At 36.7% G+C, this 17,924-nt stretch overlaps 2 protein-coding genes and 1 long non-coding RNA gene across 11 annotated transcripts in view; 1 reads left to right on the forward strand and 2 right to left on the reverse strand.

Annotated features, from left to right (window-relative positions):
• Nucleotides 1-4,380: 4,380 nt before the first annotated feature.
• LOC114944890 (uncharacterized) lies at nucleotides 4,381-5,137 on the reverse strand. Of its 2 annotated transcripts, XR_003822299.2 has the most exons (3): nucleotides 4,894-5,137; nucleotides 4,637-4,768; nucleotides 4,381-4,523 (listed from the first exon to the last, which is right to left on the reverse strand). It is a non-coding gene; the product is annotated as an uncharacterized LOC114944890 (long non-coding RNA). The 2 variants fall into 2 exon arrangements; XR_014925469.1 differs by having other exon boundaries at nucleotides 4,381-4,768.
• LOC114944889 (ankyrin repeat domain-containing protein 16) lies at nucleotides 4,730-7,129 on the forward strand. 3 transcript variants are annotated; one of them, XM_029320945.2, is made up of 4 exons: nucleotides 4,730-4,881; nucleotides 4,923-5,391; nucleotides 5,681-5,944; nucleotides 6,755-7,129. In XM_029320945.2, exons 2-4 carry the CDS (start codon nucleotides 5,061-5,063, stop codon nucleotides 7,111-7,113), a joined length of 954 nt encoding a protein of 317 aa, XP_029176778.2. In that variant the 5' UTR covers nucleotides 4,730-4,881; nucleotides 4,923-5,060; the 3' UTR covers nucleotides 7,114-7,129. The 3 variants fall into 3 exon arrangements, with proteins under 3 accessions (XP_029176778.2, XP_029176780.2, XP_029176779.2); XM_029320947.2 differs by having other exon boundaries at nucleotides 4,945-5,391; XM_029320946.2 differs by having other exon boundaries at nucleotides 4,730-5,391.
• A 289-nt stretch (nucleotides 7,130-7,418) lies between these two features.
• The window catches only part of LOC114944894 (latrophilin Cirl), a 422,503-nt gene continuing 411,997 nt past the window's right edge, over nucleotides 7,419-17,924 (reverse strand). For all 6 annotated transcript variants that reach the window (XM_085486054.1, XM_085486055.1, XM_029320954.2 and 3 more), the window contains one exon: nucleotides 7,419-16,548. In XM_085486054.1, the coding sequence (XP_085342180.1) occupies nucleotides 15,697-16,548 (852 nt within the window). In that variant the 3' untranslated portion in view covers nucleotides 7,419-15,696. The remainder of the gene's footprint in view (nucleotides 16,549-17,924) is intronic.

Below are 17,924 nucleotides of genomic sequence, written 5' to 3' on the forward strand. Positions count from 1 at the left end.
ATAAATATTTTGCATCATTTCGCCGACGAAGAAAAAGGAAGAAGGGGAAAGAAGATACTTTGGAGGGGTCGAAGCTGGCGAAAGGTGAACGGAGAATGGAAGGAGATCGAGGGGTGACGCAGAACCATAGAGAGACGAGTGGGGGATTTCGGTGAAGGGGAAAAGGGGAGAATTTAATGTTCCCCTCCAGTGGGTGACTCGAGGGTGTAATTGCCGTAGTGGGCGGAACGGAGAGAGCATAGCACCAAGGGGCGTGGTTCGTTGATTACACCACGTTGATACTGATATCCTGGCTACCAGCTTCCTCCATCCAGCTCTGTTCGGGTACAGTGTCTCCCGTGCTCTCTCTCTCTCTCGCGCGTCTTACCACGTAAAATCGTCGTGATGCGGATGACGACGACGACGACGACGTGATGACAGCTACCTGCTACGAAAGCTCGTCGACACCGCTTAGGTAGTTTTCTCCATCTTCTACTCTCTCGTGCGACTTTCGATGGATCTTATATTGACCCTGTTCCTTTTACGTTTCATTCGTTTCGATAGAATCTTCGATGCAAACATTTGAATATTTTTTGTTTCCAAAACAATCCTATAGGATTTATTTTATTAATTTACCATTTGTATTTTACTATATTAATATTTGAAATTATTATAATTTATAGTAAAATTTTTACATTATTTGTCAGAACCATGCATGTAAAGTGTAACTATTTTATTTGTTTGTTTGCACGATATTTTTAGTAAATTTTTAGTTAGAGATATATAGTTAAACAAAATATCAACGTAGTCATAAAAACTAATGTTTTTAGTTGTTTTCTCTTACTCACTTTTTAGTTATTATTACCAATAAATAGTAGAACTAGCATTAAGACTATAGACATATATACTATAATTATAATTGTAATTATTATAAAAAATAGTTTATTAATTTACCATTTGTTACTTAATATTTTACTATATTAATATTTGAAATTATTATGAATTTATAGTAAAATTTTTACATTAATTGTCAGAACCATGCATGTAAGGTTATTTTTACCAACGTTATAGAAATCATAACTATAAAAATGAAGATCCCAACTATAATTATTTTACTATGCAATTATAGTTACAAGTATTATACACTTTTCTCTCAGTGATATATACCCTATGACTTCCTTCTTAAATCAAATATAAATATGAATCGATTAACGGAGGAAAAACACCGCATTTGCATATCGCGTAAAAGGGTAAACTTGCTGATACAAATACGAATCAAACGGAAAGCAGCAAGGGATAAATAAAGAAACGAACGTCGCGCGATAGGGCTGAGAGACGATTGTCGACTCAACGAACGAGACGTGGCCGTCCGCGCCATCGGCGATCCACGCCCCGCTGACTGGACTGTTTTTTATTGCACCACCGCACCCGAAAGATCGACCCGCAGGAAGTTTCCTCTTTCGTCGGACGGAGAGAGAGAGATGCGGAAGAAAGGATCTCGCGAAGCGGGGATGAACGAGTATTAAGCGTCAGAGTCCTGCGTCCAATCCATCCGGTCGATCTGGCTGAATCGAGAGCGCGAAAACGAGGTGGTTGGAAAAGCCACCCCTTTCTTTCTACACAGTGTCGGTAACGACATACTATACCTTTCGATTGCCATTTCGGATACGCGGTTTTAATGCCGCAAAGAGAACTTTGCGGAGACACTGAAAATTTTTAGTATCGTTCGATACTCAAAATAGGATGCTAAGAAAATATTTTATTTTTATATTCAAATGTGCACAAGACTAAGAACAAAAAAAGATGCATAGGTTTCAGTGTCATATGTCCCAATTGCAATTTTATGAGATGTATATCAGCTTGACGCAAATTTTTAGCGGAACGATTTATTGGTCGGATTAAATTCGAACAGCGAGCGGACTCGTAATTTTTTACGGTGTCATCGCGACGCGCTTTCGATTTCCGCCCGGTCATCGAGTCTCATTTAAAGAGGAGGCGATCCTTGTTAAGCGGCAAAACCGAGAGAGATCGACTGCCTGACCCCCGGGCGATACGCCCACTCGATACCGCGCTTTGATCCACGGACAAATATCTTCTCGTTTGCCATTTAGCTTCTCGCGTTTGCCATTTAGCCGAGCCGAGTCGCGCCTTGAAGTGTTAATATAACATAGACATCCAAATATTTAATGAATTAAATATGCTGATAATAAAATTGCTCGTCGCACCAAGTAACAGCTCTACTGCTAAATTAAATAATTTATTTAATCTCAATTATACAGGGTGTCCGGTAACTAACGGACCAACGATTACAAATGGATTCTTTGGTCAATTTGGGAACGATTTTTCCTCAGCGAAAAAGGTCATCATTTTTTACAACTTTCCAATATTTGTCATTATGTATCTTTATAACTAAGCCTCGAATTAAAATTTTATTATAGTAAACTCTACCTGAAATTAACTGAAGAATGTAATTATGTTAGACTTTTAACTCCAAAAATTATTGACTTCTCAACATTTTTGCTAAGGAAAAATCGTCTCCAAATTGGCCAGAGAATCCGCCCTTAATCATTGGTCCGTTAGTTACCGGACATCCTGTATACTTATATTACATAAGAAACACATAGATCAAATGATGTGAGAGATGGATGTGTGATATAATTGAAGATTTGGTGAAATTCAACAAATATAAACGCGACGATAAACCACCATGACGAAGTTGCTATCTGACTTTGTATTTTAGGAATTATTTCGTAGTCAAAGAGAAGAAAGATTCTTTGGTAAGCAATGCCGCCACGCCATGCACGCTGTCTGCATATCAAGCCGTTTGTAAGTGCATACATTGCACGCGTGTATGCGTATTATCTCTCTTCTGTTCGCAATCGCACATTGTCATCGATCTATCTTAATCTTCAAGAATTGTTTTAAGGATTAACTTTATATTGAAAATTACTCAAATATATGATATATAATGTATGCATATGTGTGTTTGTATATCCTCCCTTGCCTAAGTTACGCTCTCTCGAAATTAATTAAAAATGGTTTAAATATATTATACATATACATATTGGAGAAAACTCGGACACGTGACACTCGGCAATCGATATAGGCGACGGAGCATAAAGCGAGCGAATGAATTAATGATGTAACCGCGGGTGTCTGATTACCGTGCGCTTTCGGACACGCCGGCTCGGTTAAGACGAAGAGAGACAGGGTTGTCGAAGGGGCGCGCATTAGCGCCTCGTTTATTATTCATGTGCGAGAGTTAAGAGCGCGCGCATATATCTGCCTACCTATTCGTAATTTCTGTGCGCGCACGACACGAATTTCATTTCGACGCGTGCATGCGGGGAAATTGTCGCTCACGCGTTCGTGTTTCACCCCTGGGATCGTTTCATTTGTGCACCCTGCGGTAAGATGGAACACCCCATCCGTACATAGGTTTCGGTAATATTCGTCGAATGGGAATATTATTGTGAAAACCTAACGCACAAATGTACAAATTTACTGGAAGCGATTTGTGTTAAGGGAATAATTTATGCACGATGAGGAAAATAGAATAACAAGTATTGTGTCTAAATAAAAGGTTTAAGAAAAAATATATCGATTTTATTTATTTTTTATATAATTGGAAATATTACTCAAACTTTACGCAATTGACTATTCATTTTTTATTTCCAATAATATATCATTGAAATAATTTTTTTTTTATTTTTAGATCAATTGCAAGATATGTTCGAATGTACATAATTAAAAGAGTATGATAGCTTTTATTTAATTTTAAGAATAATTTGTTTGAGAGAAGATTAAAATGCGTTCAAAACACATATCAAAACGCAGGAGGATTTGTCGTGATGCACGGGATCTTTCACCTGGACGAGAATACCTACACGAGGCGCGTTAAAGTAATATGGGTGTGACTGCGATCGTATCGCTTCGGTTTGTTTAAATAATCGAACGTTTCAGGACCGGACAGCATATCTTCGTGTCGGCATCTGGCCAGCCAATATGTATGATAATTTTGACATGCCTACACCTCATAATGGAGCCCGACTATGTGCTGCACGTCCTTGGTCTCCGTTCCTTTAGCCTCGTTCTATGTCTGTGCTACGACGTCTCATCTCTTATACGAAAGAAATAATAGAAAATCATATGCAAAAATCAAAACATGGAGTTCTCAAAGGAATCTCGAAGAAAAATCAACGTATATGATTTTTATTCTTTTAATTAGAAAATTATAACATTATTTGTAATTGATGTGTGAAAATCTATACTCTAAAAGTCTATATTCTTTTCTTTCAATATTTGCATTTAATATTTATATATAGAATTTAAATTTAGAATATAAATCTTAAATCTTGTTAGTTTAGTTATCTTTTATTTATAATTATTTAATCTTAACCCTTTTTCATATTAAATTTTATATTTGTATTACATAATACATACGTATGCATATATATATATATATATATATGTGTGTATGTGTGTGTGTGTGTGTTGTGTGTGCATGCACATTTTGTATTTTTTATGCCTCAAAAAGTTCCTCTCTATAGAATAAAGTAAATTTATTTATATTTCATTTTTTAAATTAATTCTGTTCTAAATAATATCTATATATTGCTAAAATAAATTATTTTTCTCATTTGGGAATTGAACTGACCGATTGCCAGTAAGTAAGGCCACGATATTCAAATGTAAATGTTGTCGTGCAAGAACAGCACTTTCATCGATCTGGTGAGTTTGTGCGGCTAGTCGTTTGGTGACAGCACACATCTGTTATTGTCGTAAAATCCTGAAAAGCATCTGTTATTACTTGGTTGTCACTCAAAATTTCCTATATTTTGAAACATTCAAGCTAAATATTCCACAAATGTTTTCACTCTTCAACATGTGTGATAATCAGTGGTAAATATTTACGAGTATTAATGATGATGTTCCTTTATTAGTACAGCAACGTTTCGACCACAGATCGGGTCCTCTTCAGGCTGATACTAATATCAACTGTCGAAAGTGTTACCATAAAGCGACCAAACAACTTCGGTCGTCACTTCAACATATGAACCCCAACAAGTTATAACATTAACATGTGTGATAATGTTGCAACGGTCGAGCTTCCTGCTCATTTATCGCGTGACTTTCTGCGTGCTTGTCAAAATGAAGACATACATAGAATGAAAACTTTAGTGGATAAATATGGAATACGCAACTGGAGCGACCTCCGTCATTCAACATCTGGTGATACAGCATTGCATTTGGCGGCACAAGCGGGAAATATACATATTGTGAAATATCTGTGCGAGTGTTTCAATATGCCGGCATTTAAAATCAATGTCGCCAATAAAGATATGAAGAGGCCTTTGCACGAAGCTGCACAATTTGCGCAGAAGAATGTTTTGCAATATTTATTAGAAAATGGTATTAAGTTTACGTCTATTTCTAAATTAATTATTTGCTATGTAATCTTATATAATTTAATTCTAATCAAATACAAAAGTAATGTACAAAAATATTTTAGTTACTAATATTCAATATATACTAATATTTGAATTATATTTTCTTGCAGTTTATTTAAATATAAATTACTTCTTTCTTTATTTAAATCATTTTTAATTAATTTATTTTGTATTTTTAAGTAATATTAAGTTAAATTATATGAGAAAATCCTTAAATATAAATTATATAAAATTACCATCAATCGATTCAGGTGCATCAGTGGATGCTTTAAAACGCGGCGACTGGACTCCTTTGATGCTGGCATGTACCAAAAATGGTCCAGCAGCCTGCCAGTGCATCAAAGCTCTTTTGTCTGCTAGAGCTGACGCACATTTACGCAATAAAGATGGCTGGACACCGTTACTTATCGCTTGTCGAAGTGGTGATGAGAATGCTGTCGAGATACTGTTGAAGCACTTGCCGAAGTGCATCGACGATCGAAGTAATAATGGTCGCAGCGCGTTGCATATTGCTGGTAATTAATATATATATTTGTGATATGTTGATTTCTTTTTTATATTAAATTAATTTTTATATAAAATTTATTATAAATATTATTAATAATACAACTATATTCTTACACACACAATATATATATGTGTATTAATTAGTTTTATAGAGAAAATTAATGTTAAAGAATTATAGAAAAGAGATTATATGATTTTGCACAAAAATTGAGAATTCTATCAATTAAATTAAAATTGAAAAAATAGAATGTTAAATTTACAGAAATCACGACTACCCTCAATAGAGAATTCAATATCGAGTGGAACTGAAACCTACAGTAGTTAAAGCCGTGTACAACAGGCAATGCTAGTAAACCTGCTTGATACACGAAGAGTTTATCCAGCGAACATCGTGATATTTATATATATTTTTTCAGGTTTTTCTATTTTATTTTTTAGGATTATATTAAGGATTAATTTTATTTAGATAAATTTTAGATAAATCAAAATCTAGAAAATAACAATCATTTAATTTAAATATCATATAATTTATATCATTAAATTTATTTTTTTTCTATGTGTATGTTTTTTGAATCTTTTAAATAATATTTGATACTATTTCTCTATGAAAAATGTGCTTCAATATTTCCTTTTTCCAATAATTCTACATTACTTTCTAAAAGTATAAAAAAATTGCATGGTAGTATTCATTTCAAAATTAGGAATGCATAAGATTGAATTGTTACTAATTAATGTCAGTGCTCTTAATTATTTATTTCTCATCTCTTTATAAATTTTAATTTGCAATATGACCTATTTCAATTCTTCAATTGTTACAGCATTTCACGGTCACGAGAAAGTGATCAACTTACTCGTCGCATCATGTGCGAATCTCTTGAACGTACAAGACTCCTCAGGCTCTTCGCCACTTCACGAGGCGATGAAACAGGAAAATTTGAATGCAGTGAAATGCATTGTACATCTGGGCGCTGATGTCAGCCTTGTAGACAATGTCGGTCAATCTATTCTACACATTGGCGCGCTGATTGGAAATTCGAAAGCTGTTAAATACGTTTTAAAGCAGCATTGGATTGATGTAAATCTCCAAACTTTTTTTGGGATTACACCGTTGATGATGGCTCAAAGAAATAATCATAGCAAAGTTATCGAGATTCTAATTAGATATAACGCTAAATAAAATTTTTATTCGTAAATATTTGTATTATGTATTATTACATACATATCTCCTTTGAAAGTTTCTTGTAAGAAGAGATTATATAAGCGTAAGTAATGTGAATCAAACGTCTTCATCTTTTTGATTTATACTTTTTTGCATCTCTTACGAGAACATATATATAATTAAATCTTTTTTTGTTTGTAAAAAATGTTTTCGTAAATCTCTTTTCAATAGAAAGTTTCTTGATATGATTATAAATTATGTTCGATTCTCGACAAAAACTTCAATTATTATTTAGGTTGAAGAAAAGATTTAGACGGGTGGCGTTTTTATTCAGAGATTGGTACACATTTATTTATCCTTTGTTTTTCCTTGTATCAGACAGTTTTAAAGAAGCATACAAAAATCAAGAAACGGAGGCTCTTATTAGTTCGGAGATACCTAGGATTTACATTCTTCTTCGTTTTCTACTTTTATCCTTCCTCCTTTTATTTCGTTAAACTTTCTTTTTCAGCGTGCGCAGGCAGGCGACGTAGTACAGAAAACTCATGCGCTTGCTGTTAAGTGTGTGCGTGCTGGACACTGCGAAGCGTCTCTCTTAAACTCTAGGACGCTAACGTAACATAACTGGCAATTAGTATTAACACGTCGCGGCACACAATATCTCGCGCAATTTTTTTAAAACTAAATAAAAAAAATTTTTTTTTAACTTAAAAACAAGAACAAATAACTGAGAACCAAAAAACAAAATATAATATCGACAAATATCAGTTATTGATATAAAATTTATAATAATTGTATAAGAAATAAGAGACCAATTAGCAAGAAATTGGCATTTGCGTCTGAGATATCTGTATCGACAGTTCCGGTTAGCGTTCTAGCGTTAAGTATCACTTACATCACGAAGGAAAAACGTAAAAAGTAAGATCACAGAATTGTACGAATTCTATGCGATCGTGTGAACTCTAAAGGTCAACGATTTCGCGGCTTTCGATTCGAGTGTTACGACGATTTGGGGAAAGGACTTGATCAGAAGCGGTTTTTATTCAATTTTGTCCCTTCTATTGATATCTCTAAGTAATCAGCAACTTTTAAACGGTCGCACTCTCTCATCGTAGTGGAGATACCGATGGTAGGATAAGAATTAAAGCTACCGTAATCATCGCGCCTACTGCAGAGACCGCTATTTTGATGCCCCATGCGATCACGATGTTGTTGAAAAAATAGAAGTAAAAAAGGTTGTCAAAGTAATTTTTTTCGCGCGCTGTGAACTTTCACGTTCTTTCTCGCTATCTTTTACTTTCTCACAGTAAATCACAGTATATATACAGTAGAGGACGCAAATATTTCGCAGGAGGCTACAAAACGTTTCGACGGTCCTGGAAGGTGGCGATAATTCGACGGGAGATAATTTTGGCTTCGCTCGATGCATTTCGTCTCTTTCACTCCGAAACGAAAGCTTATCCGCTAAGTATCTCACAGGACAAAGTTAGGAGATTTACGGAAAAAGAGAGAGTTTTCGAGATGAAAGATTCGGAGAGGAAGGGAGAAAAGTAAAGGATCGTTACGCAGAATGAAGGAACATCTCTGATTGGAACGATCAATTAATCTTGGGCTTGTCTCGCTCTCATAGCGAGAAAACGGACCAGGATAAGGAGAAGGAATAAAAGGAGAGTGTGATTCTGGGGCAGGGATTGGGAGGCGGAAGATATTTACATTTATAAAACGGCTAAGGATAAAACATGCACTGTACATCGTCTGTCCGTGTCCAATCAACGCCGCACACATATCTTTTTCTCGTCCTTTGATCCTTTCTCGCGCAGCGATACACGTGTGGACGAGTGTGTACGATTACGTTTTTTGTCTTGTATTTCTTTTTTTTTCTTCTCAGGTTTTAGCGAGATATCTGGATCGTAATCCGTAAAATCCAATTAAAATCCGTTAAAATTCAATTTAAACATAAAACTATATTTGCAGCGATCCTGTCTCATAAGATTCGCTTAAAATATTATTTTATATTTAAAGCAAACCAGAGTGAAATGAGAAAAATCACTTTAGATATAATTTTATAGTTGAAACAGATATTGGGGGAAAAAGATCGCTTCAGATATAACATTATATTTAAAATAAATTCTAGACAAGGAGCACACAAAAAGGATCACTTTAAATATAATTTCGCGGACTAAGACGGACTTCGCGAGTTTCGATTCCAGCCGTCTCGTTTATCCTTCCGTCAGTCGACCTACTTTAGTAGAGTTCGTTATAAATATCCAACGATTACTTGGGCTCTTTAATATTTTACTTCCTTCGCTTATTTACACATTAACTAATACGCGTTGAGACTTAAATTAAGATTCGCCTTGCGCGTCCTTCACGCCGCGTCACCGATAATAATAGCTCGTAATAGCTTCGCTACTTACTAGTAAACTCGCTTAAACCTAAGGTATGCTTTACTTCCGCATCTATCGGTCATCATCCCCGAGTCTCTCGCATCCTCTCAGCTCTCTCGATCTATCGCGCTCGCGCTCCACTTTACAAGTATTCAACATGTACAAAGCCTTATTTACATTATGTACATATACGGTTCTCGCATTCGGAGTCATTCGCAATATTGATAACGCTTAGCGTGTCCTCGTGCAGTGCCCGTGTTTCGTGCACGCGATCAAACTTCAGTCGGGAAAATCGAGACAACGCAGTCGGAGCACTTGGGACAAGGACACGTTTTCCGAATTTCATTCTCATCGCGCTAAATGCGTGGATGTTTGATTTTTCTATCTCGATTCGTCGTGTAGTGCTAAAGATGCATCGAGAATGCGGACTATCGGTCTCGTCTAACACACTTTCGGACCCGTGCTTCCATTTCTGGACTCGCACGAACGTCAAACGGATGGAATGTGGATGCTTGCAATAATTATCTGGCAATTAGATGTTACACGGCTGAGGTTCGCAATTTCCGGTCGTAAAAAAGTATACGTAAACTAGTTTTTTTTTTCGAGATGTGCTCACTGTTCAATCAGTCATGGCGAAACTTAAACTCTAAAGAGTTCGTAGTTTCTCAATCGCAATTCGAAGAAAAAAATAGGAAACATAGGTCTGGCAATAAAATCGAATACTCGATTCATAAAGGTATGTCTATAGTCTTAATTTTTATGATTTTTTTTCTGTAATATTTGTATATTCATTATAATGTGATATTTTCAGAGGCGATTTTCTAGGGTATGATTAAATGATAATTTTCACATTCGCAATATTCTAATTAGCCGAATTTAATTTTTCACAATTTTTTTTTACTTGTATGCCTTTATATTAATAATACTTTAATTAAATAATAATCTTTCCATTTGTAAAAGCTTACATAAATTCACCTTAAATTTCATTTTCTTTATTAGTTTTTTTATTTTTTATTGAATAAAATGATTAAAAATGTTAAATTTTTTCGGAAATAAAATTATTTTACCATTCTGCTTTTTTGTATCAACAACGCGTATAGTCGCCTCTTATGTTATTCAAGATAAAATATATATATTAATCTTTCCAATTAACATTAAATGCGATTACAGAATATCTTGATAGATAACTTATTAGCAAATTAATGTCTGTAAAGACACATTTTTCGTGTTGAGTGCTTTGAGAAACCATTGACATATGTTTCGAAAACACTGGAATGAGCAATAATATGCTAAAACTGCTCGAGATATATTTATACACACTTAACATAGCTGGTACCCTTAACGCGATTATCACTATTACAATTCTCCTATATGCGTCTTTCGCACGAGCGAGAAATAAATCATAAAACAACCACGAAATCGCGACAAAGCGGACAAAAATACGTTGAATCTATATTACTTGCTAACGAAATTTTTACATTACTATAAAATTACTATTTCTTTATTTTCTTCGAATCAAACAAATCAAATTAATCTTCAAATCGATAAACTAAAATCTATGTACTAATTTCTTTAAAGCCTTTATCTCATATTAAAAATAGCCGTCGCAAAATAAAATGTAAACGATAAACGAAATAAATGTTAAAATTCATAAGCAAGTATATAGTCTTCTTTTACAAAAGAAAATTATTTCAAGTATTTAATTATTGCGTAGTTGATTCAACGTAGTTTTATCCACAATGTACCATATATTAAGAGGACTATCGAGGCTGACTTTCGATATTCTTCTTGCCGTCAGAAATATTGCCCGACGAAGATTCTCATGGTTTCTGTCAATGAGGGCGACGAGAGGTGGTTAGAGAACACAACAAACCTCCACTCGACACAGTTTCCGCTCGCGATATAAAAAACACTCGCGGATGATAAAAAATAAATAGCGCGCACGCGGAATCTTTTAGTTACACGGTTAGCTTAACTCACGCGTTCTCACGTACATACACGATTTTGTTTTAAAAAATAGTAAAAAACAGTGACTAAGTATTTTCGCGCATTTTTCCACGTCGTTCGGGAAATCCGCTTGTATCACTAGTATTTACCAGCCCAAATACGATTTCTGGGCCCTTCTTGCCGTTCCACTCTCTTTCTCTCCCTCTCTCACTCTCTCTTTCTCTCGTCACAATAATAATATATTGTTACTGTATACATACATATACATACATATATATATTTATTTATCTTTTAATTTATAAAAATAACGTTCTGGGACTAAAACGCGTAACGTTTTAAAACGGCGCGCGACGAGGAGCTGCCATAAATACGACCGATAAAGGCGCTTCAGCTATTGCCTCTCGATTTTTCTTTTGTTTTTCCAATATAGGAAGGAAATCTAATTTCCGGCCATCATCGCCAAAAACGCGCTCGTTATTTGCTCGTCGAGACACAACTCGGTAAAAATTCGCGTGAGAGCGACCAAGTGTCAAGACGAAGTTTTATAGAATCGGCTTCAGACAAATTATAAATATATAGCTTCTTTAAAATATGAATAAATGAAAATTATAATAACGGGCGTTTTTCTTGGTGCAGTTTATATTGTAGCTAAAATGTAAATTTTTACTCTGTGTTTCCTACATTTTTTTTAAAAGATCGTGTTTGCAATAAACTCTTTAATTTCATAATAATCAATTATTCCAAATTTAAAGATTAATATAATGGTTTATAAATTGTTTATCATTAATAATCATGCTAATAATGATCGATGATAAAAGTATTGCATTCAATATGGAATAGTCAGTGATATAAATATTATTTGTATAATTGTGCTCTTATCAAAAATTATATAAAATGATTATAAAGCAGATTCGGCAAATTTTTTTTCTTATTTGATTAGATAAAATACTTAAAAAAAAACTCACATAAAATGATTTGTAATACGTACATGTATTACACCAATATAATTAGAAAATACGTGATTATTCATAAAACTCAATATGGTAAGGAAAAACAATTTTTATTATATATGTTTCGACATTTATATTATGTATATACACTAAATATGTATATACACATATTGCAATTTCTAAAATTTAGTAGGAAACAGTAGATTCTGATATTTGGTACTTACGGAAAAAAGAAAAGGAATTTCAGATCTAATTGAACGTGGTAGTCCGCCGCGCTCGTCTTCACCGCGCTCGGCTACATACTATATTACTGTGACTTGACTCTCGGCTTCTCGACTGTGAAATTGGGTTTCGTCGTCAGTTAGCGACACTGCTGCGCATGCGCAGACGTAGTCGGAGGTGGGGATCAGTCTAGCGCGAGATGTGCATCGTAGTGGATGCATGGGACATACGTGTCTAACGAAAAGGATGGAAGGAGAGATATTGGGTCTGGTTGAGCGAGGTGCTTGACTGTAAAGTTCGATTTTGCCGTCAGATGGCGACACCGCACAGTGTCTTGCGGTCGGTGTCTGCGGTGAGTGGTGAGCATCAGCAGTTTTGCGTGCAATGTACAGCGCGGTGGACGTATGCGCGAGTCTAATGAGAGAAGTTGTTTAATTGAATGATTCTTATAGGAAATTCTATTTTTGATTCGTATTCTCTATTAAATATTGAATGTTTATGCATTGCACAATTAATCAATATATTTTTATGCATGTATTGCAATTTTTAATATTATGGAGGAATAATATAAATTTGCTTCACGTTTAATATTCAATTATTATATATTAAACAAAATGATATATTCTATATCCTTTTTTTTCTATTATGTTTCTTTTTACACATCAAAAAACAATTTTAATTTCTAAATAATTTTTTATGTAATTCTCTCTCAACAATATTTTAAGAAAAGATAAACAAAAACAAGCAATACTACAAAAATTTAGAATGCATAAATCTGAAGCCGGTTATATTTCTCATATTAAAAATTATTAAATATATTTTATATGTATTTTTCATAAATATTATTGCATAAGACAGATACTATCGAGAGACGTTGAAATGAAGCAAGAAATATCATTAACTTGCGATGAGATCGTTTCAACTGCATTACATTGTGTCACGATATAAAAAGATATTCTCTGTTTTAGTGTTATAATAAAAAAAAATAGTGTCATCAACATTCTCGATTCAATTCTCATAAATTAATATTGCTGCAACAATCTCATCCCACATTAAGATATTTCGATTCCTTTATCGAGTCGCGTTGTAATCCTGCGTAAGGATCAAGATACGGGCACGTGTCAATCCTCGATTTGTCGACGACACCGGCGCATCGCGTATTCGGCCGGAGGCGATATGTCTAGATCTATATTACAATGCCTGTTTTTTTTTTTCTAAGAGTTGGGGAAAGTCACCCACGCCTGGAAAGCTTTGCCCCGCCAAATACTTACAGTATATAGATTCGAAAATGATTGATAAGGGCGATTCTCATTCGTCGCACTGCGACGAGATATCATTGTAAAATAATATGTAATATATTACACAAAATATATAAAATTACACTTATTATTTATGTAACTTTACATATTTTATGTAATTTTACATATATTTTTTACAATGTATACGAGGTGTGACATTCAAGCGATGTATTAAACGCAATTCGCCGTAGCTAGGCTAGATGCAAATGATACGTATATCACGTTGTGATTTACACGTGGTTTACATACGGCTATACGGCGAACCGCGTTTAATACTACGATCAACGCGACACCTAATATTGCCGTACGAGTGACGACTGAGCCGCCGATGAATCCACTTACCATACTGAATGCCAGCTTACGATACGCGGTTTGTCGTGTTCCGTAACCCTTCCCAACCCGTTACAATCAATGCGGCGGTAGCGCGGGTCTGGGAAGGGTTGACGCAGATGTGCCGAGTATCGATGATGCTCACGTAATATCTCCTCCCCCGAAGTCCGTCGCGTACGAAGATAGGATCTGTTTCGATTTCGATAACACTAGGATGTTATTGCTATAGGAAATATATTGGATAAAATGATTTCTAGAAACGATACGGCACGAATATATTTGCCTGAACAATTCGATATCTATTCAAAACTGGAGAAATATATTTCTCACAATTCGCATGGACCGTTTCAAAACATGCGCATTTTATAAAAACTGAAATCCACAAATATATATATATTTATATAAACTATTAAAATTTAAGTAAAAAATTGATTCATGAAATTTCTAATAAAATTAATGGAAATTTCTCGAAATATTTTAAATGCTGAAATGTATATTCAACACTGTTATAGCAAATATATAGTTATTATTTTTATAGCATCGTAAATTAAAACAATTAATATAAAAAATGGATAATTATATACGACAAATATTGTGCAAAAATTTCCACGAGCTGCCTTTAACATCAAGATATAACAAAAACTTTGGTTCATTCGCGCTCGTATGAAATCCGCAAGAACATCGCGCTTCAATCCAGAATAAATCTTTTCGAAATCTCCGATCATCGTGTCGCTTCGGACTTCGCAAAGCTCCCATCCTATCAGGATCTCGTCACGATCCGGTTTTTACCCGCGCACTTCAGTTCACCAATTCCAAACGCCCGGCCACGACGGGCACGTCGTCGTCGTCGTCGTCGTCGTCGTCGTCGTCGTCGTCGTCGTCGTCGTCGTATTCGTCGTCGACTTAGCTTAAACGAGAGGTTCGCTACAGTTCTATTATACAGAATCCGCGTCGCGGTGGTACGAATTCACGCACACATCAATACAGATGTATCCTAAGAGACGCCGGGTTGGACAACGTGGCAGCCTGGTTGGACACCCGTCGATCTCGCATTCGCTCTCTTTCCCTTTCACACTCTCATTCTCATCCTTTTTCGTCCCGCTCGTTCCGTGGAAGAAACGACCGATCGAATTCCACCTGAACGGAGACAAGGGCGGCGCTCCCTAGAACGCTCGCGATACGTCGATTATGGCTAAAACGCGACGGTCCGGCCATCGAGACGCCGTCGCGCTTACGCTTGAGCTAAAAAAAGCGGCACGCTCTACATCCCCAGCGGATTCCCCGGATGGGAAAATCGACGCGTGATTGTTCTCTCCAGGAACGAATCGTTATCACCGTCGCCATCCCTCCACCCAGCCACCACCATATAATGATTCCCGGACAACAGGCGAACCGTCCAAACAGCTCGTCCCGCTTAAGTAGGGTCCATCAAGACAGAGTCCTTTCTCCAGCCTGGGTCCACAGGACCTAACACTCGCTGTAGGACGGCGGCGGCATACCGCGGCCCGTGTACATGTCCGTCTGCGGTTGCAGATGGCAGACGACGGTGTGACCGTCCAACACGGCCACCGTCCGCGTGTGGTCTTGCTGCGGCGGCATCCCGTACGCCGCCGGTAGCCGCGGCAGGTCCCCGAGTTCGTACCTGGTCTGCTGTCGGCGCAGCTTCTCCCAGCAGGCGTTCAGAGTACGCTCCACCGTCGGCCCGTATTCCGTCGAGTCGTAATGCCCGAGATTGCCGCCGGCGCTGCCGACACGCTCCGTCATCGCCTGGCCGTAATGGCCCAGATTGCGATCGGCGGCGGGTGAGTACGGGATCAGCGGTCGATGATCGCCGTAGCTCCTCGAGGACTGTCTACTCATGTCGCTCTGTCGTCGGCCGTCCTCGTCGGACATGTCCGAGACCTGGATCTCGCCGGCGCCGACGACGCCGCCGTTGCCGTTGCCGCCGACGACGCCGACGCCGACGCCGCCGCCGACGCCGACGCCGCTACGCTCGATCTCCTCGTACACCGGGTCGTCCTCGTTGATGAGGCCGCGCGGTAGGTGCACGTGCTGGCCGTGGTGACCGTGCAGCTGATGGTGGCCGGGGCCGCCGTTCCCACGACCGTCCACGATCTCGGTGTATGTGTGATTGTACGGCATCGCGGCGCGTCTACCGCCGCCGGTCGTCCTGGTACCGGCGTTCATCTCGCCGCCGTCGTTTGGCCCGCGTCTCCTCCCGGAGTGGCCGAGCGTCAGGGTGTTGTGCGTCCGCGGGGAGTCCTCCTGTTCGGAGCCGCCGTGTCCGGAGTCGCGGGAGTAGGACTTAAAAGAAATGTTCTGCGCAGAGAGAGTCAATGTTTGGCGTTAGAGCGATGAGAGACGACGGAGGAAAATAATGTAGCGTGAAATATGATGATTTAACACTTTTGCGTCCATTAAATTCCAAAATGCATTCTAGTGATATTGTGTTTAATATTATCAAAAATGACATTTAGTAATAGTACATCTAAGCTGGCTATATGAGTTAAGTTTCATTAATAAACTCAGTGAAAGAGATTCATTAATACTATTGTGATATTAATATAATGCACAGAGAAAATTTTCTCTTAGAATTTACCCTGAAAATCATGGTAATCGTAGGACAATATGGTATACTGGGAAAATTTTATAAGAGTTTCTCTGATTAAATATTTACCACAATAAAAATAATTATTATTTACACAATAAGATATAAAATATGTTCGATTAATTTTATTATGTACATATTAATATTTTATTGTGGTCGATATTTTCATCGGAGGAACTCATACAATTTTTTCAATATTGTCCCACGATTACCATGATTTTCAGGGTAAATTCTAAGAAAACATCCTCTACGCGTGTATTTAAAAAAAAATGACATTTAATAATAGCGCGTGTCTAAGCAAGCTATATGAGTTAAGTTTCATTAATACATATAATATAGTTAATATATGCAATATATAAAAAAATTAAGCTTTGCTTTAATAAAATTTAATAAAAACTAATATTCAACTTATTATTGTAGAATACATATATCACATTGATCATTTAATTATCGGACGCGAAAAATGTTAAAAAGACTGATGATTCACGAGGAAACTTGCGCAATTGAACCGTTTATTAAATTGGTGTAAAGAGCGTTAAAGATACTTGCAAATATTTCATACCTAAACCAAAAATTAATTTCAATTTATATTTTGTCAACAAGAGTGCACTTAACCCCGTACACTCAATTAATTTGAATTATACATGACGCAATCTTGTCAAAATGTTTAAATAGCTATCTCTATCTTACTTTATTTTTTTTACGTCACTTTCAAATGAAACGGCTCAATTGATGATCGCGCATGCATGAGAGGAGAAACGAGCGAGAAAATTCCGCTCGTATTGCATATAAAGACCGTATTTCACGGTTAATCATCCTCCTCTCTTCATTGTACACATAGTACAAAAAAACTAACGTAACGTAAACCAAGGCACACAAGATGAGCTACATACAATTCATGACAGGATAAATGGAGCACTGTGTTCTGATATAAAACGTCATAACCGCATGTATTCGCATTTGTTCTCACGCGCATTAGAATAAGAAAAAAAGAGAAAGGGAAGAGGCAGCAGAGGGAGGTATACCGGAAGAACGACATGGCTTATTCCATAACATCTCCGTTTCTTCTGCTTTTACTTCTGCCGGC

This window comes from Nylanderia fulva, unplaced genomic scaffold (assembly GCF_048542155.1).
Source record: "Nylanderia fulva isolate GAGA-0341 unplaced genomic scaffold, ASM4854215v1 Scaffold4, whole genome shotgun sequence".
In the NCBI taxonomy this organism is placed as follows: Eukaryota; Metazoa; Arthropoda; class Insecta; order Hymenoptera; family Formicidae; genus Nylanderia; species Nylanderia fulva.